Source organism: Enhydra lutris, unplaced genomic scaffold (genome assembly GCF_002288905.1).
Source record: "Enhydra lutris kenyoni isolate GAN:26980312 unplaced genomic scaffold, ASM228890v2 scaffoldscaffold16, whole genome shotgun sequence".
Taxonomy (NCBI): domain Eukaryota; kingdom Metazoa; phylum Chordata; class Mammalia; order Carnivora; family Mustelidae; genus Enhydra; species Enhydra lutris.
Genome location: NW_019154100.1, coordinates 17,758,456 through 17,778,247, shown reverse-complemented (window position 1 = coordinate 17,778,247; position 19,792 = coordinate 17,758,456). Strand labels below are relative to the sequence as shown.

At 36.0% G+C, this 19,792-nt stretch overlaps 1 protein-coding gene across 1 annotated transcript; it reads left to right on the top strand.

Moving 5' to 3' along the window:
* Positions 1-224: 224 nt before the first annotated feature.
* On the top strand, positions 225-3,989 carry LOC111147437 (sclerostin domain containing 1). The gene is made up of 2 exons (XM_022503444.1): positions 225-633; positions 3,169-3,989. The coding sequence occupies exons 1-2, from the start codon at positions 429-431 to the stop codon at positions 3,582-3,584; spliced, it is 621 nt and encodes a 206-aa protein (XP_022359152.1). The 5' UTR covers positions 225-428; the 3' UTR covers positions 3,585-3,989.
* The last annotated feature ends 15,803 nt before the right edge of the window (positions 3,990-19,792 follow it).

Sequence of the window (19,792 nt, the reverse complement as noted above, 5' to 3'; positions counted from 1 at the left end):
TGGGAATGTAAATCTCTTCAAATGCACAGGAGTGTATTCTCATTTACATTAAACCCAAATGCGAACTAGATTCAGGAGAGGAAATGGCAGGGGAGAGAGTCTGGAGTTGCTATACAATGTGCCCGGCTGCTTCAGCTCCCAGAGACTGATGAAGCACAACTCGGAAATTTCAGGCAATTTGTATACCAAGCTCCTCCTTTTCTGTAGTCTTCTCTTCCATTGGTAAAATTCTTTTGCAGGGTCATGTAGGGATCCCACCCCTTCTCTGTGTTTTCACTCTGAAGCTCTATACAACTTTACACCTGAATGAACGCCAAACCTCACTGGATATATAAAGGGAACCTTGAGGAAGAATTTCACAGTTACAGTGCAGAAGCAGAAGGAAAGGAATTAACCAGCTCTCCAGCCAAGCAAATCCTCTCCTCACCATGCTTCCTCCTGCCATTCATTTCTATCTCATTCCCCTTGCATGCATCCTAATGAAAAGCTGTTTGGCTTTTAAAAATGATGCCACAGAAATCCTTTATTCACATGTGGTTAAACCTGTTCCAGCATACCCCAGCAGCAACAGCACGATGAATCAAGCCAGAAATGGAGGCAGGCATTTCAGTAACACTGGACTGGATCGGAACAGTAAGTGTCTTTTACTTGCCTGGATTTGGCTTTCTTTCTTTCTTTTTTTTTTTTTTTCTTTTTTGGTAGCATTAACTCACATTCCTATAGAATTGTTTCATTGCTAACTAACCTGAACCATGTATATTTTGCTCAACAATCTGGGAGTAATCTACTGCATGTGTAGATTGGCATTCTTCCCTACAAAGTTAATATAACTAAAACAGTGGTTTGATAATGCAGGCGTGGACTTAAGTGCTATCAGACATCCAAAAGAGAAAATGTTTCTGGGAATTAAACTGTTGCTTTTTAAGAAGTGTGCAAAATGAGAATTTTTTTTTAAAGTGTGGTTCTAGATAGTTTAAATTTAGGTTGTTTTCTGTGTGTTTTAGGACATGTACAATTGTGGTAAAATGTGTAAACATAACTAAGCAAAGTATGTATAGGAAATCACAGGCTTTCCGGGAAAAAAAAATGGCTCACACAGATTTCTAAAATATGTTCAGTGAAATAGTTGAGAGTTTTGATGATGATCAGTGTAAAAGAGAGATGTAACTAAAAATACTGGAGAATCATATTTTTCTAAGATGATTACTTCTTAACCAGATCAAGATTTGGGTAATTGTTTTATTTCTATGAAAGGCTGGGGAAGCTTTTGTAACTTTAGAGATTTAAAATAATAACAGTACAACAATATTTTGTACAGCGAGGATTTGTTTTCTTTTCTGTTTGCTCAGCTGACACCCTAATGAACCACTAGTTAGAGGAATTCAAATTTTTTTCTCCTAACTTTTGCTTCACTTCTTCCCTTCAAGAAAAGTCCACATGCTAACAATCAGGTCTTAAGAGAGACACAGAGAAACAGTGCACAGGAAATCTGACACACATCTTTTGCTGCACTTCAACTCCATTCAACAGCTCAAAGTAGCTCTGACCTTTGAAAAGTCAAAGCAAATATGCCTACAAATGTCTTTCGAAGAAAACCAAGGTGTTTTCACTTTCATGAAGAGAGTTGCTTTTAGGTACACAGGAAGCATCTGATTATTATTAGATTACCGAGCAATGTGGTGGGTATGCATTGTCAATGAGCTGTCACTGTAAAAATGCGGAACGTCTATGCACAGGGGAACAAAAAGCTAGGCAACCCGGAATCATCTCTGGTTGTTTCCAGGTGCATTCCTAAGGCGGATGCAGGAAGGGAAGCTGGAATCAGTCACACTGGCAGAGCAAGCACACTGACCAGCCCACTAGTTTGCTCTTTCATTTTACTCCTGCACTGTGTACGGATGTATGTGTATCTACAGAAGTTGTTTTACAACTACTACATCCCTTTAGGCTACAGCTGTCACCTCAGAAGTATTGAGGCAGAGACACAAAGTATAACTCCTAAGTCAGTATCTCCTTCCAATTAGCTTTAGGTTTTCCATTTCAGTGCAAGGCTACTTCAGTGTTTCTTACAGTTTTTATCTTTTGAATTTCGGCAGTCTATACTTAGAAACTTTCTTTTTTTCTGGCTAACGAGCTTTGATTTCTTTTCAAGTTTGTTACAGGCAATTCTCCTTGAGTTTAGATAACAAAGCAATCGAAAGGAAAACTCAAATATTTCAAGATTAATTTTTGCTTTAATTACAGAAGGCACGTAACCAGTAACAGCCAATTAGAGAACATCCTCACCAAATTCAAATAACTAAATAAAAAGTTTGCCATGACCAATGTTCAGGAAACGAACACCATGGTTCTTTTCGCAGTTGTAAATCAGACATGTTAGGCATTTTTCTGCCATAAAATTCATGGAAATGTAGCCAAGTTGTTATGGCAACCATACGTTCCTGATTTGGGGGTCTTTTATATTCTTCAAATTTTGAGTTGTAGTGACATTTTGCATTTCAAACATTTTAATATTTGTTTTTAAAAGATAGCTTGGGAATTTATGTTTAAGATGTAGTTATTAAGTTTGATATGCAAAATGTCAGACTTTGTACACATATGTATGTATGATTCTCTGCAGATGAATTTTTAATTGAAACAAAATATTGTAGGGAGCATATGCATTATACACAATATTTAAATATTTTCCACATTTTCCCAGTAGATTAAAAAAAAACCTAATTAAAAGCACTTGCAGATATTAACTGATATGACCTGTGAGAAAGAGAACATTAAAGTATGCTATTTTTTAGATTACTAAAGAGTGAATATTTTATACAAGTGTAAGAATTGCTTAAGCCTTACCGGGGAGTAAGTAAAAAAAAATGGGGTTTTCAAATACTTTAGTAAGCAGTCAGCGAATATTATCCATGAAAACAGAAATCAGGCCTAGTTTATTTTGTTTCAAAAAATGTATAGCCATGTAAACCAATCATTTTCATGAAAGTCTCTCTATAACCCCCCAGGCAGATTTTTACATTGTGAAAATAAAATAGGGGTTCGCTTTCTATTTAACAATTTGCTATGCTTTGGATACAATTTTTGTCATTGCAGATTACTTTTTTTTTTTTTAATCAAGTGTTGATTTGCTTCTTGTCTTTAATGCACATTCTTTTCTTTTTCCTGCAGCTCGAGTTCAAGTGGGTTGCCGGGAACTGCGCTCCACCAAATACATCTCCGATGGCCAGTGCACCAGCATCAGCCCTCTGAAAGAGCTGGTGTGTGCCGGTGAGTGCTTGCCCCTGCCGGTGCTCCCCAACTGGATTGGAGGGGGCTATGGAACCAAGTACTGGAGCAGGAGGAGCTCCCAGGAATGGAGGTGTGTCAATGACAAAACGCGTACCCAGAGAATCCAGCTGCAGTGCCAAGATGGGAGCACACGCACCTACAAGATCACAGTGGTCACCGCCTGCAAGTGCAAGAGGTACACTCGACAGCACAACGAGTCCAGTCACAACTTTGAGAGCATGTCGCCTGCCAAGCCCGCCCAGCACCACAGAGAGCGGAAAAGAGCCAGCAAATCCAGCAAGCACAGCCTGAGTTAGAACTCAGACTCTCCCAACTAGACTGACTCGTAACCATCTGCTTTACAGATTCGACTGCTTGGAAGACTCGAGCCTGCCATTGCTATTTTGTTACTTGAAAATATATGCTTTCTGCTTTGATCAAACCCACCAAGCTGTCCTAAGTATCAGGACCTTCTTTGGGGTAGCTTTTCCCTTTCAAAGTTTTCAAGATGTATGCATATCCAGGAGGGCGATTTGCATTTAAATCCCAGGCAACCTGCAGTTTTAATTCCCCATAGTACTCAAAAGACTGGTGGTACTGTATACATCACTGAATCATTACTTTTTAAACAGAAAATGGCTTCTCCGTCACCCTCCACACCCCAACCCATCCCCCACTCCCATCCCTAACAAACCCCTTCAAAATTAAAAAGTTAAAAAAAAAGTTGCCACGAATCTTCACAGTAACACTTCAGAAAGGTGCTTTTTGTTTTTCTTTCTTTCTTTTTTTTTTTTTTTGGTAATCTCCGTGGGAAGAGTTTAGCAGCCATGAGTGATTTCCTTTGAAAGAGGGCAAGATATTGTGACATTTCACTTCAGAACTCAGCCCCGTAGCTTTTGACAGTCTCATAGTATGAAATTATACCCTGCATGCTGACCCTTGCTTAGAATGGAATGCCAGAAATGCATGGCAGCAGCTAATAAGTACTGATGAACTATTTATTTGTCAATGTTATTATTTAATGAGGTTTCATGTGATTTTTTTCAAAATGTTAATTTTTTATGTTTTGAAGCTTTTCCATGGACCTAAATATTTTCCTATATGATTTGTGATTGATCTAGGAATATGAGAATATGTGTTGTAGATATGTAAAATAAATATTTTAGTCTCCTTATTACATATATGTTGCATCATCAACTTTATCAATAGTATGGATCTTTTTAAATCAATAAGATGCTTTGTAAAGCTGAAATATGTAATACTTTTTGTTTAATCTGTGCAATCAGAAGGTGATTTAACCTTCAATTCCATCAGTTTCTTCGAACAAAAATAAACACTGCTAAAAGCTATTGTCCTTGCCTTTAACATATACAGAAAAAGTACATGTTTACAAAAATTAGAATATATGTAGCAGGGTAAATGATTTTTTTGATAAGGCACATTTTAGTTTTGACAGAATGCTTGGCAGAAGAGAGGAGAGAGAGTAAGAGAGACAATCTTTTCAGTAAAGGGTTGATTTAAAAAGTTAGGAGGCAGAGTTCCTGGGTGGTTCAGTTGGTTAAGCATCTGCCCTTAACTCTGGTAATGATCCCAGGGTCCTGGGATCAAGTCCCACGTCGGGCTTCTTGCTCAGCAGGGAGCCTGCTTCTCCTTCTCCCCACTCTTGCTCTCTCTTGCTCTCTCTCTCTCTCAAATAAATAAAATCTTTAAAAAAATAAATAAAAATGTTTTTAAAATTAGGTGGCAATCCAGCAGTGAGTTGTAATGAGAATATCATATTTACATACGCCCAGGAGGCCAGGTCTGCTGCCCATTACAGTCACCTGGAGGAGATAATGCAAGACCCAGTGTCCAGGCTGTTATCCAAATCACATCACAATTTCTGGCGCTAGATACCAGATATGAGCAGCTTTTAAGGTTTTCCAGGTGATCCCAACATGCAGCTAAGTTTGAGGAAAGAATTGTGAAAAAATCGCTTGCGTGGCCCCCCAAACAACAAAGAAAACAACATAAAAACAACAAAGAAAACAAAAACTAATTTTTCAATGTTTTCAAGTCTGGCATGTTATAATATTAAGCAACATTACAGTCTTGATACACACACACACACACGACTGCTGTGCCAATTCATTCAAATGATTGATCCCATTACCCCAAATGAGAACCAAAGGGGTTTGGTTATGTTCCGATAAGATCTTTTGGGTTTTCCCTTTTGGATCCTGAGCATCAAGGGTCCTTGGTACTCTTTTACCAGTTTTTTCTCTTTGTAATTGCAAGTTTAAAAGTCACCTGTATATTACACATGGCACAGTGAATTAAATAAGGACATTAATATTTTCCCTCTTCTATAAGAGGTAGGAGAGTCTCAACATATATAAAGACAGAAAACATCTCTAATTTTATAATAATGCTAACTATTGTACCATTAGATAAAGTGACAATTCATAGTCTACTACTGATTTATCTTCCAACCTTATTACTTCATAGTATATAATCATATTAATATTTGAGACATTCATAATAATTGTATCATAGGTTGAATATTCCAAAAATACATTGTTTGATATGGGTATTTCATTTGTTTATCATTGCTCCATATGGAATAGTTAACATAATAGAAATTTAAGACACTTTGGCCATTTCTTCTGTCTCAGTTAGATAGAACCTTTAGTAGATGGCTTTAGAGTTCATCTTAAAACTTAGTGTGTTCCAAAATCTGAGACATAAAATGAATTTGACCTGACAATAGCTTTTCACAATCAAGAAGACTATGTTTTTGCCCTTTAATAAGAAAACAATGAAACCAAAATTTTGATGATGATAAAATGCTAAAATCATCACTGATTGGATGGCTAATTGTGAATTGGTAAATTAATGTACTAGGAAAAATGAAATGGAATAAAAGAAGATTATAAATAGGACTTCTTGGGGCACCTGGGTGGCTCAGTGGGTTAAAGCCTCTGCCTTCAGCTCAGGTCATGATCCCAGGGTCCTGGGATCGAGCCCCACATCGGGCTCTCTGCTCAGCAGGGAGCCTGCTTCCTCCTCTCTCTCTCTCTCTGCCTGCCTCTCTGCCTACTTGTGATCTCTGTCAAATAAATAAATAAAATCCTTAAATAGGACTTCTCTAGTCTCAGCTAAGTGAAGAATTGAATGTATTTCTCCTGGTCATATTCAATTTACTGATCTTTTCTGGCCTTGTTGCATTGATGATGCATTCATTGCATGGTATTTGGCATCAAATGAGAGGAAAAGGTCAGCAATCAATAAGAAAGACCTAGGATACAATCAAGCTTTCAGAGAAGTGCAAATTAAAAGTCAACAGAAAGAGTAGCTTTATAGTTATTATTTTAAAATGCTAAAAAGCACTTGCATATGAATTGCTGATTATATTTCAGGTTTTTTTTCCTCCAGTTAACTCACAAATTCCATTCTGATTAAACTCTGCATAATTGTCTTCTCGCCTTAGTAACTATCAGTTCAAAATGGTGAATTGTGATAATTTTAACAGAGTCTGACCTCTAGTTCACATTCTTAATATCTATCTATAAAGGGATTTTTTTATCAAATTTATTTTTGTCACTATGAATAAAGGACTTTTTTAAGAGACTCAATAGATAGAAGATAGATATTAATATTGATATGTATACACACATTAGATATATAGATAGATGTCAATAATAAGAATGAAAGGAAAATTAATAGCACATATGCAAATAAATAATACATATTGTGTGCTATATCCAAGTTAAACATGGACATACATAGAGCTTTTAGAAATATCTAGTGGCAAAAAAAATATTTTAACCACAAACCCTTTATATTTATTCATTTATGTTAATTACAAGTAACTGCTAATTGACAATACTCTATTAACCATGTTTATTTTACCATGTACTTTTTGAAGAGCAATGAAAATTAAGTCACTTCCTTTTAAATTAAAAAAAGACTGAATCTTAATCTACTTCAGCCCAATGTCAAATTAGTAAGGTTTTACTAGGAGATCTTGCTTTATCATTCATTCTATCTGCTACTAGAGCTAGTATTTTTAAATTATGTAACATGACATGTCTATTTAGCATGAGATTTACTTATTTTTTAAGGTATTTTTGTTGGTTATAGAAATCTGGTTTCATCAATTCCCTCCCCCAGCAATTAATTAATTAATTAGTTTGTTTGTTTTTAAGTAGGGTCCACATCCTACGTGGGACCCAATGTGGGGCTTGAACTCACAACTGTGTAGTGGAGACTTGAGCTGAGATCAGGAGTCAATCTGTCGCTTAATGGACTGGGCCACACAGGTGCCCCAATATTTACTTTAATAGGTACTGAACAGAATGGTTGTACTAGGCAGTTATAGTGGAAAGAATGGTATTTAGTCAAAGCAAAACCAGAAAACAAAACAAAACAAAAAGCAGGAGCACCTGGGTGGCTTGGTTGGTTAAAGCCTTTGCCTTCAGCTCAGGTCATGATCCCAGCGTCCTGGGATCAAGCCCCACATCAGGCTCTCTGTTCCACAAGCAGCCTGTTTCCTCCTCTCTCTCTGCCTGCCTCTCTGCCTACTTGTAGTCTCTGTCTGTCAAATAAATAAATAAAATCTTAAAAAAAAAAAAAAAGCAAAACCAGGAAACTTCCACACAGCTGAATAAAATTTATGTCTGTCTTTGAAAGTTTAAATTTAGTATGTGAAATATCCATTTTTTGCTATCACCATGAAATTTAGGGACCAAAATCGAATTCATTATAGTTGGAATTAAAGCATTTGGATTTGATGTAACTCTTGAAAATGTCTTTTTAGCACTGAGGTAGAAACTCACCTTAAATTCTAGTTATACAGTTCTCCTATAAAGTGAAATGCATGGAAAATCTTTGATAAAATCCTGTGGACACCCAGAAGGAATTCAGTGGGAAAATGATTTAGGACCCTCAGTGCTAGAGTATGTTCTCTTGTTAGAATACTCTCTTCCCTCTTGGTCTTATTGGAGGTGACTCCCACCTTGGTCTTAGTGGAACCTATTCCAATACAACTCTGTGTTAAATTAAATGAATCTAGATTTATGGACTAAGTAGATATTTGGCCATTATTGTTACATCCACAAAGAGAGACCTTCTAGAATAGATACCCCAGAAGACGTGCTCCTTGTCAGTGTCATTTTCAATTCCATTAGTTTATCCATACTCTTGACTCATTAGCTAACATTGCATTTGGTGCCTTAGCCTGCATATTTTGCAAATTGTCTAGAAGAGCTACAGGGTAGCAACTACTACAGAAACCCCAAAGGAAAGATGTTTTAGCTTCCAGGTTCAAGAACTGATTAAAATGAATGCCAAACTGACTGTATAATTATTTCCAGTGCAAATTAGACTGAGCAATAGTTTTTCATCTGCATTGACAGACTTGCCAAAGGATTTATTTTCTGTTACAAATGAAGAATGAAACAGTTTGGGAGATTTATTAAGGAAACTAAATGTTTTCCTTTGCATTTTACTAACTGCACGCTAAGGATTACCTTGTATTATCGACTTTATTTTTTAGTGGTGGGATTAGGCCCTTGAATCTGAGACAGGGTATCTAAACTGAATGATATTGTCAGTGATACCAACGTATTCAACCAAAATTCATTGTTATTAAAACCGACATTTTACTATTAAAAAAAATATATCATTTCTTTTTTCAGTAGGAATAAAGGCTTTTTTGAGGGGCATTTGTTATTAAATTCCCCTAAATTAACCTAAATTTGGCTTTGAAAGATAGACTAACACAAAGAACCCAGGAGTCTAGTAACCAGGACTTTTTAGCAATCCATTATGATCTTTAATTAGCACTATATATTAATACAGCATCCCTCGAACAACATGGGTTGGAACTGAGCCAGTCCAGGAATACAGGGATTTTTTTATGGTACAGTATTATAGATGTATTTTCTCTTATGATTTTCTTTTTCTTTTTTTTCTCTTATGATTTTCTTAATATTTTCTTTTCTCTAGCTTACTTTATCATAAGAAGACAATATATAATTACATATACACAATGTGTGTTAATTAACTGTTTATGTTATTCATAAGGTTTCCCATCAACAGTAGAGTATTAGTAGTTAAGTTTCTGGAGAGTCCAAAGCTATACATGAATTTTTTACTGAAAGAGGTTGACACCTCTAACCCCCACATTGTTCAAAGGTCAACTGTGGCTGACAATTTTTACTAACTGGAGCTCTCTATTTTTTTTTTTCCTTGTTTCCTCTCTCACTTCTCGTTTGTGTGTGTGTGTGTGTGTGTGTGTGTGCGTGTGTGTGTGTGTTTTAATTCCTCACACTTAAAGAGTTAAAGAAATAACCAAATCTTTCTTGCTACGTACTTTCTTATTGTAAACCAAAGATAAAAATTGCCAGATGAATTTAATAATCTAATGAAAGGTTGCCCTTTGATCTGTTTGATACTATCTTTTCAAAGAATTGATTAATTTTGACTACTTTGTGTACTAATTAAGAAGACTTTTACATTTAATGTGTGACAATTTGACATTTTAAAGAAAGTAATAAACAATAAAGTTTTCAATTTACTTATTTGCAATTTTTTATGTAGTCATTTTATACAAGTGACTTCAAGACATGTAAGCTTGGTTTTAAAGTTTTTATTTAAATGCCAGTTAGTTAACATACAGTGTAATATTAGTTTCATTTAAACAATAGAGTGATTCAATACTTCCATACAATGCTGGGTGCTCATCACAACAAGTGGGTACCTTAATCCCCATCACCTGTTTAACCCATATCTCCACTCCCCTCCCCTATGGTAACCATCAGTTTGTTCTCTATAGTGAAGGGCTGTTTGTTGGTTTGCCCCCCCACCCCGCACTTTTTCAGTTTGTTCTCATTTGTTTTATTTCTTAAATTCCACATATGAGAAATCATATGGTATTTGTCTTTCTCTGACGGACGTATTTTGCTTAGCAAATACTCTCCAGCGCCATCCATGTCATCACAAATGGCAAGATTTCATTCCTTTTTATGGCTGAATAATATTCATTGTGTGTGTGTACACACGTGTGTGTGCCACATCTTCTTTATCTATTCAGCGATTGATGGACACTTGGGGGTGTTTCCATAATTTAGCTATTGCAGATAATGCTGCTTATAAACATTGGGATGCATGTATCCTTTTGAATTAGTATTTTTGTATTCTTTGGGTAAATACCTAGTAGTGTAATTGCTGGATCATTGAGTAATTCTATTTTTAACTTTCTGAGGAAACCCCATACTGTTTTCCAGAGTGGAGGCACCAGTTTGCATTCCCACCAAGAGTGCAAGAGGGTTCCCCTTTCTCCACATCCTCACCAACACCTATTGTTTCTTATGTTGTTGATTTTAGCCATTCTGACAGGTGTGAGGTGTAGTTTTAATTTGCATTTCCCTGATGATGAGTGATGTTGATCATCTTTTCATGTGCCTCTTGGTTGTCTATAGTCCTCTTTGGAAAAATATCTTTTCATGTCTTCTGCCCATTTTTTAATTGAATTATTCATTTTTGGGGTGCTGAGTTTTACAAGTTCTTCATACTTTCTGGACATTACTAATCCTTTATCAGATTTGTCATTTTCAAATATCTTCTCCCATCCTATAGGTTGACTTTTAGTTTTCCTGATTGTTTCCTTTTCTGTGCAGAACATCTTTGTTTTGATGAAGTCTCAGTAGTTCATTTTTGCTTTTGTTTCCCTTGCCTCAAACCTATCTAGAAAGAAGTTGCTATGGCCGATGTCAAAGAGGTTACTGCCTGCATTCTCCTCCAGGATTTTGATGGTTTCTTGTCTCACATTTAGGTCATTCACCCATATGAATTTATTTTTGTATATAGTATAAGAAAGTGGTCCACTTTTAGTTTCATTCATTGCAAGTAGCTGTCTAGTATTCCTAACACTGTTCATTGAAGAGATGGTCTTTTTCCCATTGGATATTCTTTCCTGCTATGTCAAAGATTAATAGTCCATATAGTTGTGGGTTCCTTTCTTGGTTTTCTATTCTGTTCCAGTGATCTATGTGTCTATTTTTGTGCCAGTACCATGCTGTTTTGATCACTACATCTTGGTAATATAACTTGAAGCTGAGGTATGTGATGCCTCTAGTTTTTTCTTTTTCTTTTTCAGCATTTTTTACAGAGCTTTAACTGTGAAAAATGCTGAACATGTGAACTTGTAAACAGAAGATCTGGGATATAGTTTAGACAATGCAGCTGCTAATTGGTTGGGTGAAATTATACTTATGTCTTAATGTTCCTATGGCTCAATTACTTCATCTATAAGATAAGGGAGGTGAACTAGATAATATCTAATGTGCCTTCCAGACTAAAATATTCATATTCTCTTAGCCCAATTTGTCCATATTTTTCAATCACACTGACACCCACAAAAGCAGATTTGATGCTATTCTTTGGTTCCGATGATATTTCCAGTTCACTCAATTGTGAAGTTTCAGAATAAGATTTTAGTCAGAATTGTTATGGAATTGATACATTCCATCATAATCAGTACCTTGTAAATGCAAGCAATGTAAGATGAAATTGGAGACCCAGCTCCAGGAAGGCTGAGACTGTAGTCTGGTACTGGGCATTTCCTACATTTTGTCTAAACTTGAGCAAACACCAAGGACAGATTAAGGACCAGGGAGAAAATGAGACGAATTTGCACAAAAGGCATTAGAAATTTGTTCTTCAAAAAAGATTATTGCTATTCTATTGCCTACTCATTTCTAGAGAAAATAATAAGAGAAAGTGGTTACAGCCTATATGGAGAATTGGGTTTTATTGTAAAATAATGACATTACATTCTCGTTGACAGTTTTCATTTTGAAAACCTTAAATATGAATACATATTGTGATGTATGTGGGATAGTGATATTTCTGGTCAAAATATTTTGTAATATTAGTATTTGTTGAAAATCTAGTCTATGTCAATTAGGTTCTCAGAACACATTGGTGGACAAATGGCAATTTAATTAAGAAAATAACGAGTGCCCTACTGCAAAATGCAGGAGTAATTACATATAATCTCATTTTGAGCAACATTCATAGGGCAACACTGATATGATCCATTACCTAAATTGCACTCTCTGGACTTAAAACAGGAAGAATATATTTAAGAAGAGGATGCTAACCTTGCCATGAAAATTTGATGTAGACTATAGCAAACAGTAGAAGTATACTGGAAAACATGTTTTTCCTTGTAATTGTCAGGTCTGTCAGATAGAGCTGAAGCTTTTATTTTTAAGCAAACATAATCTTAGCATTAACTTTCTGAAAAGAACCTATCTTCTTATATAAAGTTGTTATAAATTTTATAGAGATTTTTCTCTTTAATTTTCTAAATTAAAAAAAATTTTTTTTCTCTTTAAGTTTTTTTTTTAAAGATTTTATTTATTTGACAAAGAGAGAGAGAGCACAGGCAGCGGGAGAGAGAGAGGGAGAAGCAGACTCCTTGCTGAGCAAGGAGCCTGATGCCTGGCTTAATCCCAGGACCCTGGGATCATGACCTGAGCTGAAGGCAGATGCTTCGCTGACAAGGCACCCAGGTGCCCCTCTCTTTATTCAGATATTCTTATTAGCTGCTTTTTCTAGACCATCTTTTTCTCAACATTGATATTGAATATAAAAGTTCCTAATAGTGTCTATAAATTAAGTGGAGCCATTGTATTGCTAATGATAGCACAAGTAAAGGCAATAGCTATAGATAATTCTAGCAAACCACATATCCAGATATTTTTTCATCTAGGACACCAAATATTGCTTGCACCTAACATTTACATAGAAATTTTAAAATAATTGTAAACTTTAAGAGTAATGTAACTGCAATCAATTTGTTTAGGAGAGGAGGAACATGCTGATTGGCCTGGCTGAGTAGTGATAAACTTCTAGTGAAGCAATCTCCAAAAATATGGAGACTTTTATGGATTACAGCAGATGATTGCAGTGATATCATGCAACCCATACTGATATTGCATAATTTAAGCGGTTCTCAGACATTAACATATGTTCAAGGGTAATAATATTTTAAAGACTTGAATTGCATTTGTATAAATGTACATTATATCCCCATTCCTCAATCCATATAATGGGGGGAAATCCAAGAGAATGACTCTGGCAGATGTTGGAACTGGAACAAGGCTCTTTTTTGATCATGGTGTTCTTTTGGAGTTAAGATATTTATGATTCAGTAATATTATTAAGCCGAAACAGGTGTGCTTTCTGGACATTCTGGGTTAAGAATTTTCTATTGTGTTTTATTGTCTCTTTTATTACCAGTAGTCATGATAAGTACGTTCGATGGGAAGATGACCACAATGCCAGGACAGCTGTATGTGAAGCTGAAATTAAGAGCTGGAAAATGCTGATGACAGGGGAAAAAGGCTTGTAAGGACACACAATCAACACCATAGCATAGCTTTGGAATGAGTTCTGAAAAGCCAGTCTCTCAGGACTGCTGCCCAGAATAGGAACCTTCAGACACTGCTCAAGGCCATCAGAAGACCTGCTGCTCTCTGTCCCTGGTGAAAACAACAAACAAACAAACAAACAAACAAAGCAACTATAAATGAAAAAAATCCTCTCTCCAGCTCTTTTGTAACTACTGATACCCAATACTTTACAGTAGAAGATCATTTCCATTTTTAAATTTTTTTTCAATACTTTAAAAAATTTTTGATTCAGTTAGCCAACATGTATATCATTTGTTTTTGATATAATGTTCAATGATTCATTAGTTGTATATAACACCCAGTGTTCTTCACAGTATTCCATTTTTTAACATTTTTGATCTTTCTCGAATACAAACATATCTGGAAGAGAAAATACATCAGGGGAGGGTTTGCAAAGTCAGTGCCTAGAAGGACCAGTGGCTTGGGAGTAAGACAAGGGAAAATAATGAGGATGTTAGAAAAATGGCCCTCATAACAAAGTACTCTGACACACGGCAGGAAAATTCCACCAACAGTACAAATACTTTATATGAACTTTCTTAATTTTTAAATACTAGCAGTAGACTTAAAAAAAAAAAATCCCTACCTGCTAAACTATGTGTACCAGTCTACTTGTTAGGTTTAAGTTTTTAAAGCTGTTTAAGATCAGTTTAAGCTGGTCTGTGGGCCATATGGGGCTACTTAAAGGATCTCTCAGGAGTTAAGAGACTAGAATTCCAATCTCAAAAGTCTACTATTTCTGAACAGCTAAATTATATACTTCTTGAGATCTGAGTTGACATCCCTGGCGTCCCAAAAGAAAACAGGCAACACACTCAGAATAAGTTAAGGTGGATTTATTTACAAGGGGACTAATTATAAAAGTCTGGGTGGGATGTAAGGAAAGCACAAGGCATAGTGGGGGATCACAGGGCCAGCACCGACAAAGTTGTCATAACCCCAGAGACCAAGAAGAGAGGGAAGGATGAGGTTATTGGACTCTGGCAGGGGAGGAAACACATTGAGAGGAATAGTGGACTATGGTCAATCTGAGGAGTTGGTCAGAAGATCCTGCAAATCTAGGGAGCCAGGGGAATAACACTTTGTCACTCTCCTTTCTCCTTACTTTTTCTGATTGATCCCCTGCCAAGGCTCTCCACTGGCAGTCTCCATTGGAGGTCATGGGCTTGGAAGTGGTGAATGTAATCCATATAGTTAGACCTTGGGACAGAGGAGGGTGAAGGATAGAGGGTAGATATGCAGAGCAAAACATAAGCTGCCTGGCCTAGTCTCCTCAGGCATACTTTTCTTTACAATGTCTGTAACAGTGTACTAAATTAAGCAAGCACTGAATTGTTATAGACTCTTTCTTTGTTGGGGCACCTGGGTGGCTCATTTTAAGCATTCAACTCTTGATTTCAGTTCAGGTCATGATCTCAGGGTTGTGAGGTTGAGCCCCATGTCAAGATCCATGCTGGGTGTGGAACCTACCTAAGACTTTCTTTCTCCCTCTGCCCCTCCCCATCACCTCTCTCTCTCTGTCGGAAGAAAGAGAGAAAGACAGAAAGACAGACAGAAAGAAAGAAAGAGAGAGAAAGAAAAGAAGAAGAAGAATCTTTCTTTGTTGTTCATTTCTAGAATGTAGATACTAAGATGGTCTCCAATGTCCCTTCCACCATTAATCTTCCCATTTCATTATTTTATACATGAGATGAGAATCTGAAAGAGACATTTGGGAGAAATCCCGAGATTTTAGATGTCCTAGTTTAAGGTTAGATATCACGTAATTCAAGAAGCCAACCAACCTAGTAAAGCCAGAAAGATACAAAATCTGAGAAAATTTTTTGAGAAAATCATGTAGCACATGAAAAACTGGGGCATATTTACTGTAGAGTCTCCTAGCTTCTGAGACATTTTCATAAAGTTACCTTCTATGGATAGAGTCAGGGCGGTAAGTGTTAGATGTTCATTTTTGCTATTATCATTGTTATATATTTTAATAACAACCAAGTCATTAGGATGTCCAGTCACAGGTGAATGATTAACTATAAATCAATTTTTTTAGCTTATTTCATGAAAGCCATTCAAGCTCTGAAATAGTCTTATTAGTCAGAAAAAGAAGAAACCATCAATTCCATTAATCCCTTAGGAATTAACTGAGAATGACTCACCAAGTATGATAATGGTTACCCAACGGCATTATCTAGAATATCAATATATATTATGTTAAGCCTGTTCCACAGCATTAGAAAATAAAGCATTTGAATCTGGCAGTGTTTTAGCTAGGCAGCCATTGTGATCTATGGTGAGAAGAAAACTTCAGAACTAAAACTATAAGGTTGAAGGTCTATGGATTAAAAGAAGGCTGGCTACATCACCCTGGCATGATTTCAAAACGTGTAACTCTTGCCCATTCACATTGTACTCTCCAGCACTCATCGGTGTAACCCATGAACTCCACAAAGTTGTAGAAGGATATCATCATGGTTCCATATGCAGCTAGTCTCTTCCTTTGGGACGGAGATGATCATATCACAGTTTCACAGAGTGGGACAGATCCAGGGAATGATGGCAGCAGAATGCCAAGACACTTTAAATACACATCAAAGCCAATTTTGAAACTTGGCTTAGGTGTGGAATGATGGGAAATGAAGCACTTGGCTTTCAGAATTTCAAAGACTCACTTTAAGAGGAAGCACTACACAGATAAAAGACGATGAGAAAGAATGAACAGCTGTGCCAGGCTTTGCTTAGTGGTTACACTGCCTAGCACAGCCTTTAGATGTACAAAGGATAAGAAACAGTGCCAACTTTGTAATTTCTTCTTCACCTACATCTGAATGCACAGCAATAACATCTGTAACTGGAATAGTTCCCTGTTCTTCTTCTTCCATTCCCTTACACTTGAAAGGCCATATGTTGGGTTTAATTCACTAATGATAATATTACTCCATCAAACAAAGGTTCTAGAATGTTAGGGTCCTAGGAATGGGAATACAAAGAAAGATTAAACGGGGAGTCCATTTAAATCACTTTTATTTTATGTTGTGTATTGTTAGAGAGTATTGCGTTATAGTTAAGAGTAAAAGTACTGGAGTCCTAATACCTGGGTATGAATCCTGGCCTTGCCCTTAATAGTTGAGTATTTAAGCAATATGTACCTCAATTTCCTCCTCTAAAATGGGTAGTTAAATCTGCCTTAAACAAGTTTCTGAATGTAAGGGTTCACAATGTTTGTTGTTACTTGCTAATATTATTGTTATTATTGTGTTTCTTAGTTGAGATGAGCTTGCTGAGTGGGGGTGAATGTAGACCTGGGTGGGGGTTTCTTCTCTAAGTCCTTGATCCAGAAAGTAGACTAAGAGTAAGGCAGGGAGAGATATAGGAAAAAAGGATGAGTTAGTAAAGAAGGAGAATGCAAGGTTAAGAACAGAAACATTTTTGGAAGATACTCTGGATTGATCTTATTTAATTTTAAGTAAAAATGAAAAGCTCTGGCATTTTGATAGCTTTCAAAGAAGGAGCATGTGTGCGCTCTCTCAGTCTCTTACTGTCAATGCCTTTATCCAATGCCTTTCTGAATCATCTTAAGTTTGTTTTTCTTAGCTGTGTTGTCATTTCCCATTTATTTCATGTATTTTTTGACACAAAAGTTGATGTAGGAAACATTTTCCTGCAGTTATGCTCCTTTTGCCCCTATTCTTAATCCTGAAAACAACTGGATTTGCTTACTTTACCAATATGTCACCCAAGGCTTTCTCATTCATTTCCTCAACAACAGAAACCGTAACTTTCCACTTTATTTCTGATTTTTGTAATTCCATTGCAATATGTCAATTCAATTTCAAACATTCAGACTATTGCTATATTCTCATTTCTCTTCTTATAATTTATGTTAACTGATGACTTATAACTCTCTAAGGTCATTCTCTAAATGTTTTGAGCATGTCTCCACAAGGGGAAAAAAAAAAACTTCGAGTATCTTAATCCAATACATGTTTATTTAATTACAAATTACACAAACATATAATCTACATTATAAAACAAATTTAAAAACAGGAATAGAATTAAATGAGTTAAAATGAATACAAATTATTTTTCCTGTAGCCCAATGGATCATTAAAACAATAATTATAAAAATAATAATAGTGATAATGACAAAAAAGAACAATAACACATGAATTTGCCTATATTCTCTGAAAATAGTAAATGTCATATAATTTTGGAAAACTTGTGCAAGATTTCATAGTATTTACTTAAACTATACTTCTAAGTGTTTCTTGCACATTTCTCAGTCCTCCTTTACAACCCCCTTAAAAGGCTCTAAGCTCTTATTAATTGTATTTTATAAATTATCATCGTCTTTGACAACCTGATTAACCACTCCCTTATTTACTAATTTCTTTGTTAACCATATTTTCTTCTAGATGCCAGGAAAATTTTATAAGGAGAAACCCAGAAGACAATGACATAAATGGAAGTAAAACATTTAACACCATTCTGAAAAGTAATGGCAAAATTCCAGGTTAATGTGCCTGCTGTATCTGGAAGTATGTCTTATCCTTGGCCTCACAAGAAGATATTTAGAAGGTATCAATAGAGGCTTTGTTACTAAAGATTCTTTCAACATAGTTTACTGGCATAAAAAAAAAGTGATGAAACTTTTTTTTATACCAGTATATGCTAAATATGCTTGGCAAATTTGTTTTATATCTCTCAGAAACATTACGTTCCTAATTAATGCTTATATTTAATATGGATATTAACTCTCCATTTGTGTCTTTTTTATATGAGGAAAGGAAGAAACATGAGAAACATTAGAATTTCTATTTCTATAGGTGAAAAACTTCATTTTTTATATTATTCTGTACTAGGAATAAAGTATGACTTGGTCATTTTAAAATAGGAGTTAGATATTGATCATTTTTTGGTCTCGTTTTGTAGTTGCTTTCCATAGGTGAAACTACAAGTTACATACAAGTTATACCAGCTCTGATTACTAAGCTATTTCTATTATCATACAGCACATAAACCTTGGATGAACAATCCAACTTTTTGGAAATGGAAATAGAAATCATTCTACCGAATGCCTATCTCATCTGTTGCAACCACATACTCGACCATTTAATTACACGAGGTTTTGTGTACATCACTTTTTCCCCCCTTCAATTAGATTGAAATTTCTTGAAGAGGTAAACCATGTTTTGTACCATCTGCATAGTTCTTATGTAATAAGTGGGTAGGCTCCTGGTGAGGAAGAATTCCTCTTGTTTTTCCAAACCAGGGAATTCCTTAGTGGATGAAGGAGTTGGGATTGACTGTTGCTATGAGATAGAGGCTGTCGAGACCCCGTTGACAAAGCAAGATGGCCAGAAGTGCCACCTCTTCTTCTTGCCACCATGGGAAATGTCTCCCAAACTGTTGCGAGAAGGCAAGGCTCCCTCCTGCTGATGGTAGGCTTTGCACAATCCCTGATTCCTGGCTGGTTGGGATCTCACTGCAGCAAACAAATGCTACACAGACAGCTGTAAATTAATTAACAGAAAAACAAAAAGTGATGGTGAGGTTTGATGGAAGAGGCCGTTCAGTGTGAAGATTGGATCCAGTCTCTGTCAAGGATTTACGGAAAGTCTATTTCATGTGGAGGGTGTTTTCCCCAATGTTTCTTATTTCTTTCCAGCTTTCTCTAGGCTCATTATTTCAACTCATTATTTCACACTTGCAGTTCCCGTCTACATTTCTTGATTCTATTGTTCAGTCCTTTTGAGAGGTGAAATCAGCATCTCAAGCAGATTTTTGAAGCCCAGACAGATGACTAATTACAGTTTGTATACCCTGCTCTTAACACAAAATTCATTGTCTAATAAACCAGAAAAATCTTAGCAATGTGGATGAAACAAAGTAGGTTTTTGTGCAAGTCTAACTGACGCATGCTCTCTTTGATATGGTTTTCTACATCAACATAGGATTAGTTGAGTCAGGCAGTAGTATTTTGATTTTTTCCTTCTTTTTTAGTCCTACACTTATTTTAAGGATGTTCACACAGAAATCTGTTTTCAAACCATAACCAAAAAGGTGTCGAT

Excerpts from the sequence above, each read along its gene's own strand:
- LOC111147437 (XM_022503444.1), top strand. The coding sequence starts at position 429 with ATGCTTCCTCCTGCCATTCATTTCTATCTCATTCCCCTTGCATGCATC. Across the intron at positions 634-3,168 it reads CACTGGACTGGATCGGAACA|CTCGAGTTCAAGTGGGTTGC; the intron begins GTAAGTGTCTTT and ends TTTTTCCTGCAG.